This window comes from Columba livia, chromosome 8 (assembly GCF_036013475.1).
Source record: "Columba livia isolate bColLiv1 breed racing homer chromosome 8, bColLiv1.pat.W.v2, whole genome shotgun sequence".
NCBI lineage: Eukaryota > Metazoa > Chordata > Aves > Columbiformes > Columbidae > Columba > Columba livia.
Genome location: NC_088609.1, coordinates 23,805,591 through 23,823,325, shown reverse-complemented (window position 1 = coordinate 23,823,325; position 17,735 = coordinate 23,805,591). Strand labels below are relative to the sequence as shown.

The window sequence follows — 17,735 nt, the reverse complement described above, 5'->3', positions numbered from 1 at the left end:
CTGTTTTCTGTGAAAAGGAGGAAAAGTCAGGGGTCTGCAAGCTTGCAGGTAAATTAGCAGATGATTTCTATGCAGCAGTCTTCAAGCAGAATCAGAGAGGAGGTTGCAGTTGAAATCCCTTGCTCTAGGTTTTAGTAAATAGTACTTACTGAAATTAATACAGTTTTACTAAAATCATCTCTCCAGCAATGCAGGGCAAGATTAAAGTATTTCTCTGCTGTCAGGAGTTTGCATGTACAGTCACCATGTTAAAGTAATTATTACTGGAATAATTTCAAGAACTTCTTTGGAAAAAAGTTGGGAGATTCATGGTTTCTGCATGAACAATGGTAGTTGTGGGGACCTGAGGTTTTCATATACTGACTGGGACACCTCTGCTTTCCAAAACAAAACAAAATCAGCCTGACCTCTGGAAAAAGAAGGTTAAAAAAGGCTCAAGTATCACTGAACTGAATTTCCTTTTGCTGAGAAAATCAATTAAATTTAGAAGGCTACCATGGCTATCAAGATGTCTTTTTCCTCACTTGCTTGGTAAAATCTTTATATGATGAACAGTTCTGAGCTTGTGATGTGATGGGGGTAGGAGGGGTGGAACAAACATTGAGTTTTCTGCTCTGTTTATGATATGAAATTAATATACATCAATGGTCTATGAAGGGTCCGTTCTAATACATGCTTTTTCCTCTTGTCCTGGAAAATGAATGTATGTTCTAAATAAATAAATGCACGTGGATATATGTCCTTCTGCTCATTCTTTTGTTTTTGTTCATTAAGATATCAGTCACTTCAAAACTGTGAAGGTTTCGAAGTCTGTTGGTGTACTCCCTGACTACTGCTAAGTGCTGTAAGGGTTACTGACTTGCCTGTCTGTTTTGTTCTCCCAGCAGCTGTTAGCTCACAAAGCTGCTTGCAGCACTTATTTTCTTTTCCCAGAGAAGAGTCTTCCATCCACAGGAAGACAAAAAAAAAAATAGCTCATCAGTCATTAATACTGAAGGGAAGAGTCTGAATTAAAAACAGTTCCTGTAATCCAAAAGGAAATATCTGCTGCCTAAGTGAATGCTTTATTGGTAGAGTCAGTCACCTGTAAAGCAAGTTTCTTCTAAAATGGCAGTTTTGTTTGAGTCTAATTCTGTGTCCAGTCACCAGACATTTCATTTTATTCATTTTATTGCAGGAGAGTGCATGTGCAAAGTGCCTGTTCAAGTGCTGTTTCTGCTGGTTTTGGAGCCAGGAAAGTTGCTTAAGATACTTTAACCAGGTACGCTCTGTCATCTGTCTGTCACTGAACCATCTGCATATGTAGGCTAGAAACCATGTGTGCATGCTAGCTCTGCTTAGTACAATTAAAGTAACACCCAGTGCATGCGAGCCAAAGTCACCTGCTGGCCAACTAAACTAAACAAACAAAAAAGCCTTCAAGTGTAGGTGGGATTTATTGCAAAGAAACAGAGAATTGACAAACATGCAAGGTGCGAGATTTTAGAAAACTTACTAGAGCTTGAGGTGGCCCTTTTAGGGGGCCATTCATGATTCCTGAATGTAAGAAGACTTACCATCTTCTTGAGTTGTGCCAGACAGACTACTGAATTGCAGAGGGCCCAGGTGGAAAGAAGCAATGAAGAAGTAAGAAACCCACCTGGAGCTTGTCATTAAATTGGATACAGTATTTTCCACCTGAAAATCCTGAGTAAAGAGAGTTGAACTCCTGGCTGATTTCCATTATCAATATATCTGGGAATATGATCCATGATAAAAAAGCAAGATGATAAAATATTATCTTTCTTTGGAAGACACCCTTGTTCTGTTAGAAGTTTTGTTTCAAATTTATTTTTATTGGAAATGTATGATTTTTGACATACAGCAGTTTTTCAGATACTTGACTCCTAGTTTTTACTTCCTGATCCTTTTCTCCAAATGTTTTCCAGCTCTATATACATCATTGTAAATAGTTAATTTTTCTCTTTGTCAGTCCTCTTTTGTTATCACTGGTGACTGTGGTATTCTTAATGTGAAATGGAATCAGATGTTCATGCTGATTCCTAACTCTCTGACTGTTGCATTCTTTGTTCTCATTGCTGTGGGCAGTAGTGAAGTAAACAAGACAATTCCGATAAAGGGTCTGACTTCTCCTCTAAATTAGGTGCATAAATTAAGCTTAATCTTGGACAACTACGAAGAAAAAGTTTTTCACTTAGTTCAGCCTAGATTAAATATTTGTGCAGTGAAATCTTGTTGTAGACAATGAGTTTTCCAGACTTAGTTTTTTAAGCAGATCTTATGGCCGCAGCCTTGGTGAGGAATCTCAGTTCGTTTTGACTCCAGGCTTTCTATTTGTAGGACCCTTTCCCCTTGGCTTCCTGCCTTTCAAAGAGATATCCAGCATCCTGGTGTTTACTTTCTCCAACCGTTTTATGCTATGTGTTTGTTAAAAGAAGAATTAATTACTGTGATGTTCTTCCTTTTGTTTCAGAAGGCTGTATTGTAGCTCTTGTTCCCTTACAAGATTTCCTGTTTCCTAATCTATTGTAGGCAGATTTCTGTTTTTATATGAGTTGTAGTTTTCAACCTAATGATCATAATACTGTGTTTGCTGTTAGAGAATTGTTTGTTTGAATATCTTTTTGGCAAGGATGATGGTGTTCCACATTCTCCAAATCCTCGGCAATTTGGGCAAGGATTAGAGAAGAAAAGCAAGAACATGCTGTAAGATTTTAGTTGAAATTTTATCCGTATGAAGGGGCAACATTGGTCTCAGGTCATTGCATTTTGTAGAGTAATTCATGTGTCTACTTTTTTTTTCCCTATAAAGAATATATTCCAGCCTATTTCTTTAAAAAATATATTTTCACTCAGATTGAAAACCTTTATCTTCAGTTTTGCAAAATTTGCATTCAAATGTAAAAACCAACAAAAACAACAACGTACCAAAACAAAAACAACAAAAAAACCCACAACAACCACCAAAAAAAACAGGGCTGAAAAAGAGAGAACTCTGCTGTTTTAAACATCTTATCATATGGTTTGATTAAGAGAGGTACTGAACTCTTAGGGGCTTTTACTGAGATCCATGAAAGCTGCTGGCTACAGCCTTAAAATTTCACATGGGTTTGAGAGTAGGACTTGGGAGGGGTTAAAAATTGGTTGTACCTATGTTTCTAACATTTTTAAAGTATATTTTAGTTCAGGTTTTCATTTTTGTGTGAGTTGAAATTACTGAAATGTGGAACAGCTGTTATAACAGTTGGTCCAAAGCTCATTGTGTGTGTTAACATTCCTTACTATATTTTTGCCTTTTATTCTAGTATTACTTCCACTATATTAATAAGCATATAATTACTTGAAACTCTAAAAAAAAAAATCACTTCTGCGTTATTTTCTTCAACCTGTTGTTATATTGTTTAAATTATTTAGATTATTTCTGCTCCTTCATTCAGAATTTTAATTGAGATTAAACATAGCCTCTTGTTTTCCCTCTGGGAAACCTGCAGATGAGAAGCAGGTGCTGGAGGAAGTAACGCTGGTGGATAGAGTGCGAGCTTCTTTCCTCCCATGCAGTATGGACCAAGTGTTCTATTATAAAGAGTACTTTTTGGGCTGAGGTGCCATCTTTCAGGTGGGATTTAACACTGAATTTGACAGTTGGATGCATCCCTGAAGTGACTTATTCTCTGCAGGCTCAGCTAAGTTTTGTTCAGATCTCCTGGAGCTTAATGGAAATGTGGCCAACAAAGGTACCCTGTCATCTTCCCATCATGGCAGAGTGCTGTGCTAGATGCTGATGGTTGCCATATTTCCAGTGGTGGTTGTTGGAGGAGGGGTAATGTAAACCCAGCATCCTGTGCAAATTGCAGTGTGGATAATTACATTCTGCCTTCCTAAATTTCTCTTGAATTTGCAACTGGATCCTGTGCTAAACTGTGGTGTAGTGTTGCTATGTGCTGTTAAACAGTTCACTCCTTAAGCTGTTCCATTTCAGTCATGGGCAAAGTGATTCATGTGTGTGTATAATCCATTAGTAACAATTGTAAAGCACTCTGGGTTCTATCTGGATGAAAAGTGCTTTGTGAATATAAAGTCATTATCCTTACTTGACAGTTCTGTTTGCCAACACTTGTCAGAATTACCACAGATTTTTCATCTTCTGGCCCTGATGGTTTCAGTATGTTCCAGATAAACATATCCAATCATCTCAAGTAAAATCTGGGAGACTGAAATTTCTCTTCCGTAAAAAGAATATACTGTTTTTTTAATGCGGTTTGGGAGCTACAAGGTCTGTCTGTCTCCTGCTTTCTTAAATTGTAGTGGCAGTCTTAACTTTTGATACATCAAAGCACGCTTGCCTTTTTTTTTTTTCTTTACAGCCTTGTTGCAGTAATTATATGCAGTGACTTTTTTTTTTTTTTAACAATATATCTATTTCAGGATAGTTTTGTTTTTCTGTTCCTGCTTTGGGTTCATCTGCAGCCCGTTGGCAAGCAACCGCTGCAAAGTGCAGCACGTAGATTTCTGAAGGAGCAGCTGAGCAGTATGTGGTTTCCCTGTTTAGATCAGCACAGTTCCTTGCAGTGTGGCGTTCGGGGCCCTGTGGTGGCCATTGCTGAGGTCGGTGGGCTGTGAGCCTGCAGTTGCTGGTCTTGAGACCCTTCACTGATCCTGAAAGCCAGCAACTGTCTACTGCGAAAAAACAGAAGCAAGTCTGTCTTGTGGTCGTATATCCATGGCAGTTGATTATCTCTTAAACTTTGGATGGGAGCCTATCAGGAGGCTGTGGTTAAATGCCTTGTGGAGAAGTGACCTAGATAAAACCAAAATTCATGCATGCTAATGTAAGTACAGTTCTTCTCCGCACTGCCAAACACATTGTGCCTCATCCCATCAAATACTTCTTTTTCCTCCCAAAAACAATATTGCAGTTTAATGTTACTGGCAAAATTACTTCTAGATGTTAAGCTAAATTTTCTATTATCTTGAAAATACGGTTGGCTAAAATGTTCCTCTTCAGTTAACTTGTATTTTAAATACGTTATTTTGCCTCTAGAACCTTTATGTATGCAATAAACAGGATATAAAATTCCTTAGGTCTTTACTTTCTCTGTAGGGTGAATCATGTAGGGAATAGGGATGAACAAGACTAACTCTTGCTTTGATAACCTTTCTCCTCTCCACTGTCCCATTAAAAAAAAAAAAAAAATAAAAGAGAGAGAGAGGGAAAGAAAATAAAAGGCGATGAAGTGAGTGACCAGTGATTCAGTGCTTTTAAGCAATTTATGAACAAGTCTCTGGAAATGTTCAGTTTGCTTGTATTTCAGAAATCCCAAATGAGAACACTGTCACACTAACAGCAGAAGCCACTGTAAGCAACTCCAGTAATGATGTAATCATGATGCAATGGGTACTTAAAGCAGAATCCTTGTGGTTGACCCCCTGTGCTTGAAATCCCAGGTGTAGCAGTGAGATGCTGCAGGAGAGGTCAGCCAGCTGCCCCCCCAGGAGACAGTTGTGTTGGCCCTGCCCACTGGATGAGAGCCATGGAGGGAGTAGATGACACAAAGAAGTAGGAAAGTTGAAAGACAAGATCATCTCCAGTAGGTCCAGCCTGCAAATATAAGTTGTAATAGAAATAAAAGAAGGTTGTGCTTCTCAGACTGCTTGCGAAAATTGGGGAGTCTATTGCGGGGTTTCTTATAGATGAAAATTAACCTAAGAGTCAAAAATAACTGTTTGTATATTAGGTGTCTGATTATTTGTTAGAAGTGGGGGAGGAGAATATTCTCTGTGTGTTTGTAAACCACAGGACTATAGCCTTTACTTAACAAGGCTGCAGAAAGGGCAGGTTCAGTCTGGAAGGTATGAGATTAAATATTTGTACCAGACGGAGGGGGATAAATGTCATTGTACCAGTTGCTGGTTAGGTGATCTGGCTTCTTGCACAGAGGGGAACTGGAATATCCTGGTGTGTGTCTACTGTGACAAGCGAATGGTAAGAGCAAGGCCATTAGCCATCTATGAGTATATCAAGAAGAGAAACAGTAGAGAGGGTATAAGAGCCAAGGCAAGATCAGTAGAAGAGTGAGTAGATGTAAGCTGTTCGTGAGTAAATGTTGTCTGGAAGTTGGAAGAAGGTTCCTAAGGACCAGAGGGACAATGGTCTGGAATAGCTCCAAATGTAAGAGCTGAGAGAGAAAAAAGCCGTCAGTAGTTTAAAGAGGGAGCTCTCCACTTAAGGAAAGAAATCATATAATGTGCTAATCTGAAATAGCCAGGGACCGGAGTGGCTGAAAGTCCCTTCCAGTCTTGCATGTCCTCAGCACTTTGTGGGCCCCACAGGCCCACATTGCTCTACTTTCCCACCACTATCTGTGAGATGCGATGCATCTGTCTCGCTGGGTCACTAACTGCTGTACAGCAGCCACAGAAATGTCATTGCCTCTTGCTACTGGATTTTGTTTTTTGAGGGGATTCCACTGTGACACTTGCAAGCTTGGACATTTAAAAAAGTCCTGCCTGAGCTGCACAGCAGTGCAGTGGGTGTAGCCAGCCAGGGCGGCCCCCAAGAGAGTTGGCAGCAGCAAGATCAGCTCAGGCTGAAAATACAGCAGAGCAGAAAAAGCCAAAGTAGGATGTGAGACCAGCATGCCTCCTGCTCCTTTTTTAAGAAGATTCTGTTGCTATGGCAATCCTCTTCCCCAAGCTCATTTTATTAAAGCAAGTCTTAGAATGGTGGACTGAATTCAGCTGTTACACAAAGTAGCAATTATTCACAACAATTGGGGAACTTATGGCCTGGATCTGAGCCACAGTGCCTTTCTCATGAAACTAGCAGGTCAATTTTTCCAAGACCCTTGACATTCTGTGTTGCGAAGCACAGAAGGATGTATTCTTTAAATGCACTTTTTTTCTTTTCCCCCCGTACTGTGGTATTTGGAAATATGTAAACATTCACATTCCTTATTTATTCATCCTAATACTGAGAAACTAGTGTCTAGTTCTCAGGCTCCAAGCCAGAGGAGGCTTGTGTTCTTCACAAAGATGGTGATACGGTACCAACTTGCTGGTACAAGGAAAAAGACTTTTCCTGACCCACTGTCTCCCACGCTTTCTGGTCAGTGGTATGCTGTCAATGCCACTATTACGTGCTTGTCACCATAGCAGAGGCTACCGTTGTAAAACATGAGTTCATTAAGCAAAGATATAACCCATAATATTGGCCCTGTGTTGCGCCAGACTGAATCTCTGTCTAGCTCAGTATCCCATCTCCAAGAGCGGCTGTGAGTGAATGCTAAAGTAGAGTGTGTATTTCCCCATCCCCAGTGGCTGTTTCTGAATCCATTTTCAGCCTAGAGACTTCTTGAGTTGGGTTTGTTTTCTGTGTGTTTAATAACTCTCAGTGGATTACTTTTCCCTGAATTTTCCCAGTCTCGCTTGAGCTCATGTGAACTTTTAGCAGCTAGAGCATCCTTTGTCCAGCAGTTCACAGCTTACAGACTTACAGTGAAGAGAAACACCATCTGTTTTCAAAGTTGGCCCCTACTGCTTCATGTGGTTCTTCTTCTGCCTAGTCTTTGTTCTGGAAGAAACAGTGAGCCATCTAACCCTACCTGCCCTCTCTGCATTTCTCCTGATTTTTTAGCTCTTTCACCACATCCTCCTTCAGTCATCTCTTTTCCAGACAGAAGAGCCTGGTGTACTCAGTTGTTCCTCAGACAGAAGACATTCCATACCTTTTGGATCATTCCTTCTGCCCTTCCCTCAAACATTTCCAAGTCCACTAGAGCTTTTGTGCATGGGAAAAGATAAGATGTTCCTTAACAAAGAACCAAACCCAAAACATTTAAATAACCTGCTTCTAAATGATAGCAGGTTCTTAACTGATGGTCCTCTACCATCTTAGCCTTCGCAACTGTATTTTCTTTAAAAGGGATTGGGTTGTTGCACATATTCTGCAACTGGAAAATTAATGGGATATCTAAGCATCTTAGTCCAAACTACAAAATGATTTGCAAATATTGGTAATAGCTTGTGTGTGTTAGGTGTTCTTGGGTGGGTAAGGATGAGAAGTCATTTGAGCTTATTTCTGTGCAACTCTGAGTTTCATGGAAACATACATTTGCTTAAATGTTAGGCAGATATTGTTAGTGAGTACATGTAGATTTCTATGTGGCTGGATGGGATGAGGGTATGGGGTTTATATGGGAAACTTAGGAATTGTGAGGAAAGTGTATGGATCCACAGTCTAGGCTGAACAAGAAACCCTCCAAATATTTATTTTTTTTTCCCAGAAATGTATTTTTTGCCCAAAGGTCTTCAGCTTGTACTAGTAACATTCTTGCTTCACGTGTGACAATGACTAGTTTTGTAGCCTTCAGCCGTTCCCTCATTTCTGTCTCTATCATATTCCATCTGCAAGTTTGGATTATTACCTGGCTGCCTTTCTTGCTTAAATGTTATGACTAGTTGATACTTACTTGATTTGTTGAAGTTGTGATAGTCATAAATGCCATTTTTTATCAACTGTTTTGTAACAAGACAAATCCCTATGCAGGTAGTATTCAGTCTCCAGCAGTATTTTCAGTCTTTCCAAGATACCTGTTCTAGTTAATAAATATCAGAAATTCTTTTCATTGCACATTCCTCAGATACCAACGTGGCTAATTCTAGTGTGCAAACAAATGGTTATTTATTTTAAGTTTGGAAACAGTGTTTGTACAAGTGCACATGGATTTTCAGCATTCTTTTTAATTTTTAAAACAGGACATTTTTTGCTATTTATAAAGAATACAGAATCTCTGATTAATTTATTGGCAAAATTTATACTGACCTCACCAGATCAGGATCTGGTCTGTGGATTTAGTTCTTAAGGGACAGAAATAAACTTAGAAAACCCTTTTCCACGTGTTGTCTCAGTTTCCTGTCTATTAATGGGAACGATGGAACAGACTTAGCTCACAGCATGTTATAAAGATAAGTCTACCCGTGTTTGAAATACTCAGTGACAGCTACAGACAGAAGACAGAGGGAGCCTGACTGGAGTTCATCTGTCCTGTGCTTGTCCTGAGGAAGGGGCACCCAGCAAGGCTGGCGTGGGCCCTGCCGAACCACCTGCTCTCCGCTGCGTGTCCTGGGTCCAGGCTGCTGCGGGCGGGCTGGCGGGCAGTGGGTTCCGTGGGGGCAGCGGGGGGCTGCGGACAGAGCTGCGGCTGAGTGAGGCAGGGGACAAGGGCGCTGCCCTTTCAGAGGGACAGGCAACCGGGAAGGCAATGGTGGTGCAGCCACTGCCTGGTGGACACCACCAGTGCCTGGTGGAGCCAACGCGCACACCTGTCTGCTGGTGCTGTTACAGCCCTCCCTGGCGACAGGAACGGTGTCAGCATAAATGAAAGTTAGCACATAAAGCATTGTTTCCTATTTAGGAATGAAGTGAGCTTGCTTGTTTAAACAGATTTTTATGCAGATACTCTGCGTGTTTCTGTAGAGTTCAGTGGAGTCTTTGATTTTTTCTTAGAGTGGGCAATAAATCCATGGTCTTTATTTGTACTTTTTCCATTTATGGATGTATTTGCTACTATGCAAGTACAGTATTTACAGGATGTCACTGTTTCCTTCTACTCTTTTTTGCTTACAGTCAGAGGAAAAAATTCCCATGTCCTATATAAAATAAATAATATCCACAATAAAGAGACAAAGGATCTTTGCATATAATTTCTTTCTTTGTAATGTTTTAAGATAATGTCACTACAGTTTTGCTACACTACAGTACATTACAAAAATTGCTATCGGGTAAAACTGGGCTCTGCAGAAATAAATGTTCTCTGCCTTCAGATATCTGAAGCTATATTATATTTTGATTTGTAAGAAAAAAACAGATTATTGAACAGGAACTGTTTTGCAGTAGGCCAGTATAATTTACTTTCAGCAAACCAGTTATTTTTTTTTCACTTCCAGGTGAAACAGAAAGTAATTTAAGCACCAAGTACATGTTGGGGTGTGTACATTCTTTCAGAACAGTAATCCCTTGCACACTGTGATTTTTACTGACAGTACCAGATGTAACTAGTATTTTGTGGCATAATCAACCTTCTAATATTTTGAGTAAAGGGAAACTACTCATAAGACTTGCTGGTAAAGTTCAGCATATATTTTTCAGGTATCTTGAGTGCTGTTTTTCTAAGCTGATATTTTGGACATAGTTTCAAATCTTTGTTGAGTTCCATAAATGGGACATATGTGTCAAGATATGTACAACCAGTGCTAAAATAATCCACTTCATGAAGGTAAATATTCTGTCCTCCCCATCTGTCCTGGCGAGTCTCCACAAAGAGAAATCTTGTAAAATTCTCAAGACCTCAAAAAACTGTGAGTGACCTTACAGCCTGTTGAAATTCTGGTGGCTTTTTGTGACATAACACCCACAGGTCTAGTCCAGAATCCTTTCCAGACATTTTCACAATTGGTTTCATCTTTCATGAAAAGGTTTATTTTATGGCTAATAGCCACGAGCTTGAATTTCAGTAGTGTATGAATAGTTTGAAAGGGCCGTGTATAAAAGCTTTTTTATCATCAACTTTTAAATGACTTGGTAACTACATAAATTGATTTGTTCCACTTTACACAGTTTACCAGCAGTATTGGCGATAGATTCATAGAAGATAGGCAAGTAAGTTTGGATAGTGTGACTCCAGGTAAGTGCTTTGTAGTAGTTGTGTCATATTCATTAACAAAAATTAGGGTAGAGAACTCCAGTGTTCTGAAATAAATTGGATAGGGGCGTGTTCAGAAATTTATTTAGTCACTATTCTAGCAATTGCTAATGGTGGAAATTATGTAGAAAAACTATTTGAAAATAGAAGCATAGTTATTATAGTCACTGAAAAAAAATTGCCATATCATGCAAAATAACTCTTTATATTCATAAAATCAGTATTTTCAAATAGAGTTTAAGGCTTTGTATTTTGCCGAAGTAAAGTCTAGATTGTAAGAGTCCTTTTTTACTGCATTATTATCTTCTCTTATTTCAGCATGCATACACAACTACAGCCATAAATGGGACAAGTTTTTGTATGTCAGCAAAGGATGCTGTCTCTATTTTCGCGAAGAGTTCTGCTAAACTTGCATCCATTAGCTGTTTTGGAGATTTTATGCTATTTTTAGGAAAGGTAAGAGTACTGTTCTGTAAGAATGAAGTGAAAAATCAGGGTTTGATTCTCTTTTCTCGCACCCAAAGTAAATAAGGTTTATCTTTGTTAAACTCAGTGTCGTTAATGCTGTAAAATGAGTTCATAAGAGATGTTTGAGGAATTTAATCCTTCTCATAGTCTTTACAGAGTTGTTTGGTTGCTTTTCAGCAGTGTCCTTGGCGTCCCTTTTACAGTTCCCATTGCAATGAATCTTTGATAAATATGTAGTAAAAGATTGCCTCTGCCCTACAGAATTTACACACTGAGTAGGACACAAAGTGTGACAATTATCTGATGCCAGAAACTGCATACCTTTCTTCTAGATGAGATGTGCTGTTAAAATATTGGTTGTAATGTGTTTGCCTTAGGGGTTGGTGGAGGGTTTTTTGAAGAAACATTTCTCCATGATTAATGAGGCTGCATTTCTCTCTTGCTACCCTTTACAGGTGTTTGTTGTGTGTTTTACTGTTTTTGGAGGATTGATGGCATTCAACTACCATCGCGAGTTGCAAGCTTGGGTAGTTCCTCTGTTGCTGATTGGATTTTTTGCCTACCTGATGTCCCACAGCTTTCTCTCTGTGTTTGAAGTGACAGCAGATGCCATGTTCCTTTGCTTTGCTATTGATATGGAAACAAATGATGGATCTGAAGAGAAGCCATACTTTGTGGATCAGGAACTGCTGGTAAACCTCAGTGATAACAGCAAAGATACGTGAGCCATTCTGAGCTTTTGGGGCTTTTTCTTTCCCCAAGATGTAGTATTTTGAACTCACAACCCATGCTGTTACCTTTCCAACACCTTAGAACAAGATGGGCTCAAGGACACAAATCATATATGAATTTATAAACTGAAGGAGATGGCTCCCTCTGGCTCCTGTGTGCTAGCTGTGATCTGCTGCCTTCTTTTAGATCATACCCTATGAGCAGATTTGATATAGGAAAAAATTTAGATTGGATATTAGGAAAAATTTCTTCACAGAAAGGGTTGTGAAGCAGTGGAACAGGCTGCCCAGGGCAGTGGTGGAGTCATCATCTCTGGAGGTGTTCAAAAGGCAGTTAGATGAGGTTCTCAGGGACATGGTTTGGTGCTAGAATTAGGTTATGGTTGGACTTGACGATCCTGAGGGTCTCTTCCAAGCAGAATGTTTTGGTGATTCTAAGTAACGACTGACTTTGTAGGCCTTACTAGATATATGTTTAATATATTTTTGGTAATAACAAATATAAGTAAATAGATAAGCTAGCTGCAGAGACCCATAGGGTGCTGTAAGGTTAGATGTTTATATTTGTTGTGACTTACTGTACTGTGACAAGCACAAGTAAACAACAAGGAGCTTCTTGCTGCCAGCAGCAGATCAGGTAGCCATCCATATCCTATGTATGCTATAGTTCTGAAAAAGCTTAGTGCAAACTCAAGTTGCTCTGCTTCATCCCTATACAGATTCTTTTGGCAAAATACTGTCTTGTCTCTTGATTAAATTCTTCTGCCTCTGGACTGATTGTTCTGTGTCTTTGCCCTCATAAATGCTGTATTGTATTACAAGCATTTCCGTGGAGAATCATTGCATTGCTAATAGTGATGGGGAGCTTTAATTAATAGCTGTATCTGAAGCATTTGAATGCATATCGCTTTCATGTTAAGAGAATATTTGAAGATGAAGATGTTTTTTTCCTTTCATGCTGTTTTTGCCAGTTCTGTCTTTTCCTTCATAAACCATGCGACAAAGAAAATCTTAGTAATTCATGAAAAACAAACTCAGCAGCCAGAATAGCTCATATGATATGAATCTTCTGGATGGATTTCTTCAAGACAGTGTCAGAAGAACTGGGTTTTGTTTTGTTTTGTTTTAATGCTGCTGTTAGGTTCCCTGTAATTTTCATAGAATTTTGTTGAAAACAAAAACCAACAAAAAGGTAGGCTAAAGATAGGCTTAACCCCTTGTACAGAAGAAAGCAGATAGATATTATTTGGCCTTGATTCAGAACAGTACTTAAGCACGTGTCCTGAATAGGAATATGTTACCGAATGGAAAACTCTAAAACCTTGACCTCTGTTCTTCTCCCTGTCTTTTGCCAAATGTTAAAATAGTTCTTAAGCCAATTCTACTTCATGAAACAGAGGCTTTTCCTTCTCCATTTCCAAACTTTGCGGTAGTTTCTCTTTAAGTCTGGTCTTAATTCCTTGCAATTAGCTATGCCCTAGGGCCTTGGGTGAAGAGAGGACTTACCCACAGGGGTAAGGAGTCTTCCAAGCAGGACAGGCTGTATAACCTTGTATGGAAAAACTGGGGGCAGCACGTCCAAACTCCTCCCCATTGCATGATCAAGAGTACGGTTACGTAGCCGAGAACTTGGAGTTTCCCAAGACATAAAGGCATTTGACTTGAGGCGTCTGTGTTACAGTTGGGTTACAAACATCTGGGGGTGGAAGGGAGGCTCTGTGGCCCTCAGGACAATATGTGGCAGTGGGTGGAGGGCTGGGTGAGGGATTTCAGACACCCAGTGTCCTCATTCCTGTGGCAGCAGATGCAACAGACATTCTTGATTCCTCCTTCCCAGTTGCATTCCTCACCCTTGCTGTGTCTCCTGAGTCTCTCCTGGTGTCATGCAGTGCCTTCCAGTTAGGAACCAGCTACAGTTTCTTAGCCTTGGGCTAATTATCTTCCTTTACCAGGTATTTTTTATTTACATAATGGTTTACATTCCCAAATGATCTCACCCTGGTTTTTGCTTGTAGACTTTTGTGAGTCAGAGTAACAAGTTAACAGAAGGGCAAAGACACAGAAGCACAAGACCTTTCCAGGACAATGAAGATGGGACAGAGCTCCAACCTATGGTGAGACAGGAGTGTGGGATATGTATTTATCTGCCAGCTAATGTGTTTGGCTTTATGTCCCAAGAAGAATGGATGTAGACTCTCAAGTATCTCCTGATGTCTCACAGCAAGCAACATGCAGTATCCTGTTTTTCCTTTTGTTGCTTTCCCTCCTCAGGAAACCCTCTGTGCAAAATTGATGGATCAAATATTTGTTCTCATCCTTCTTCCCATTCCCCAGTGTGCCCAGCAGAGAAAGATCAGACAATGGCAAGGGGGTGGGAGATAAATCCTGTTTAGATAGTCCTTCACATATCTGCTGTAGCAAAGTCAGAAGAGTGGTGGGCTGCTGGATTTCACTTTGGAACTGCTGAAGCTCCAGAGCTGTAAGAACAGAGTCTTCCCTCTCCATCCCCACCCTGCTTCTTTCTTTCTTTTCCATCAGTGTATATATTTACTTACTCTCTTTTATGCTGGGGTAAAAAAGCTGAAGTGCCAGAAGGGATTGTTCCCCCACACCCAGGCTTGGGAAAGTTCTGAGAGTCAACGCTCACTAACTGACATCTGAAAAAATATTGCAAATTGCCCAACCTGAGAGGCTGCCCCAGTAAGTTCAGAATCTGGACTCATTTTCCTCAGCACAGGGGGGCCAAGCACCAGTACCTACCAAGCGCTCCAGCACCTGTACCTGCTGGACGCTACTACTTCTGTCTTGTGCCCTGCTGGCTACTTCTGACACAACTGTGACAGATCTTGGTGGGTTTTCTTTATCTCCTTTCAAGAGGTACCAGGCTCTAGCAAACTCGCACACAATTTTGTGGGCATTCTGCTATAGGCAGTTGGGCTACAGAGCACTGCTTCAGTTTATTGCTACAGGGAGGGATAGTTGTATTTAATTTTTTCATTGTTTGGGTCTGTTATTGCATTCTTCAGTAATGTTTTTGCCAAGCACAGAAACCGGGGTGGGGTATTCCCTGCGAGAGGACTCTGGATTTGGGACACAAAAGAACCTTAATTATTTTCCCAGTTTACTCTTATGGCATTTAAATGCAGTAACAGGACTAGTGCTATGCATTATTTGACTTTTTTCTCTCTTTGTAGACTTGAATGTGAAGTGCACCGGGAAGGATGAAGTCAGATCAGCAATAGCAAAAACAGTCACAGAAAAAAAAGTGAAGGCTACCAGTACCCCAGGACAAAGTATTCGTTCTCTAAGGCTCTGATGTACCTTCTGCTCTGGTAAAATGACACACAATGTTTGTATGAATAATGTATTTTGTGTGTCAGCACATCTGATTTTTATTAATATACTTGTTATCATGGGCTGAAAGTTGTTAATAAACAAACTCCTTGTGAATTTCTCTGTTGTCTGACTAAAAATACGAAGTTGACAAGGTCATGGAGCTGTCTTTTTAATTTTTTGTGTCAGCTAACAGGGGGTTTTTCCGTGCTTCTCTGGGAACACTGGCCCAGTCACCTCTGGATCAGTAAACACAGAAACATTTGTAGAGGAGGCACTCTGACATAACTGTTTCCTGATTTATTCTGTATATCTAAACAGCCAGTGCAACAAATTAAGGAACAGTGCTGAGCTCACTGATGGAAATTACCCTTGGTAGAAATTCTTTCTAGTCATGATAATTAATGGTTATGACGTAGGTGTCTTTCTTTTAATCATACTCTTTGGGGAGTGTTTTTATAAGTTAATATCATTAACTATGCACTGGCTCCTCTCCAAAGGGCGGAAGAGGAATAGTCCCTTTTTCATAAATAAACAACTGCTTTCCCTTTGCAACTGAAAAGACAAAGCAAGCAGAAAAATTTTGTATCTGGATTTAAAGGTTGACAAAAAAGTAGCAGCTGAGCAGTGGCTGGATAAAAATAAAAGGATGTTATAAATAATACTTTATAGAAATGTTAGCTGTAACATGGATGTGAAACATAAGGTATCATGGAGGAATGTAGTGAAGAGACTGTCAGGGCTTTAGTCAGAAGAGGAACATGGTAAGTGTGGACACTAAAAAAAGAACAAACCTTGGTAAGTCTGTCAGCATTTTCTTGTGTGCAGTTCTGCGGTTTGACTGAACTTCGTATCTGGACCCTTGTTATGATGCATGTTCGTGGGCTCCACCTCATTCTGAGTGTGGGGTGGTTTTAGATTTTACTTGATGGCATGTGATTTTATTTTCTTTGTTCAAAAGCTTCTCTCACATTTCGTTTGAGGAGAGGTTTGAATGGGAAGATGACTTCAGCCAGGGATTTCAGTAAAATACGTATCAGTATAGGAAGTGAGACATTACTGCAGGTAAGTGACTCATAGGCTGCCGTAATGAAGATTGATAAATCTTTGATTAGTCACAGCATGTAAGTGACATACAGAAAAGCTTATTGATGGCCCAAGTGACAAATGTTTCATCTAAATACCGTATCTGATCTCTTGCTGTTGAAAGGAGACTAATTCTCTGCTAGGGAATGCTATTATACACTTGCTTTTTATTCTTAACTAACTTTTGTTAAATATGAGCTGCTTCAAGAAGTTGAGGAATATCGGATAGATGATGAAAAGGAGAAAGAACAGATTAATTGCTTTCTGCCTGGCAGGTGAAGCTGATGATCTACTGGCTGTGACTCACTACCTCTCATTATTTAAAACTGTACGCTTGGGTACTTCTGGTGCCCGGCTTGTGGATGCTGTGGGAACTGAAAATGAGGCAGAACAAGCAATAGCTCTCTCACCAGGAGAAAGTGTGCTGATATGGTACTTACAGAGGGGCAAAACATTTCCTCTGCCACAGCTCCTGCTAAGATTACTTCCAAGTAGTAGTGTCTCCACAATGTAAAAATGATGTTTACCAATTTACAAGCCACAGTAGGTTTACTTGGAAGTAAAAACAAAAAACCAACCAACCAACCAAAATCCAACAACAACAAAAAAAACAAACTGTTCTTATTACACTGTATTTTGCCATTTGTATTTGATATTCACACTACATGTTTTGGCCCTTGACTCAGGAACTTCCTGGTGGAAGAAAGGGAGGGAAGTTTTTATATAACAATGTCCTTATTTTCAGACAATCCCTAGATGACCTCCAGAGGTCCCTTCCAATCTCAGCAATTCTCTTCATTGCAATTGTGATGCAGTGTTATGGCCTTTCCTGTAGTTCCTGGGTGGAGAAGGTACTTTTAGACACTTACTACAATGTTTGGTTTGCTTTGTAAAGAGGAAGGTACTGAAAAATCCCAATTAAGCTGTATTTGAGTGTGTTTGATTTAAGCAATGCTGTACTGCCCCTAATCAAAAATTACAACTGTGATAACATGTTTTGAGAGTCACTTATATTAATAGTTTTACAGAAGAGTTCTGAATGTATACATTTTAATTAAATTTTGTTCACAAAACATAGCTTTATAAGTTTTATAGCTTTCAGGTGCAACACAGGACCTCCCAATCTTAGAGACATTGCACCAGCAATTGTGTCAACAACCTCCAACTGTAGCATTCCTCTGTAGCAGAGTCCTCACCTGAGGCAGAAGGATAAAGCACCCCTAGAGAAGCTGATGCTGCTTAGTGCTCGTTTCTCAGTGCTGCTTTCCCCTGCAGGGTGCTGCTCGCAGGCTCCTACAGAGCGGGCTGGAAGGAGGTGGTGGGCTTGGGTATTGGTACCAGTTCAGGTACTGATGCTTGTCCAAGTCACTTGTGGTATTTCACCATCTGCCCCACAAAGCAGCCCAGTACTGTGTGG

General features: G+C 40.0%; 1 protein-coding gene across 15 annotated transcripts in view; it reads left to right on the top strand.

Annotated features, from left to right (window-relative positions):
- Positions 1 to 15,353, top strand: part of SLC44A3 (solute carrier family 44 member 3) — an 85,464-nt gene extending 70,111 nt beyond the window's left edge. For 14 of the 15 annotated variants that reach the window (XM_065071106.1, XM_065071102.1, XM_065071096.1 and 11 more), the window contains 5 exons: positions 1,178 to 1,261; positions 11,019 to 11,156; positions 11,624 to 11,860; positions 13,915 to 14,013; positions 15,094 to 15,353. In XM_065071106.1, the coding sequence (XP_064927178.1) occupies positions 1,178 to 1,261; positions 11,019 to 11,156; positions 11,624 to 11,860; positions 13,915 to 14,013; positions 15,094 to 15,099 (564 nt within the window). In that variant the 3' untranslated portion in view covers positions 15,100 to 15,353. Of the gene's footprint in view, positions 1 to 1,177; positions 1,262 to 11,018; positions 11,157 to 11,623; positions 11,890 to 13,914; positions 14,014 to 15,093 lie in introns of all 15 variants that reach the window. The other variant, XR_010474078.1, reaches the window with a different exon arrangement.
- Positions 15,354 to 17,735: the final 2,382 nt, after the last annotated feature.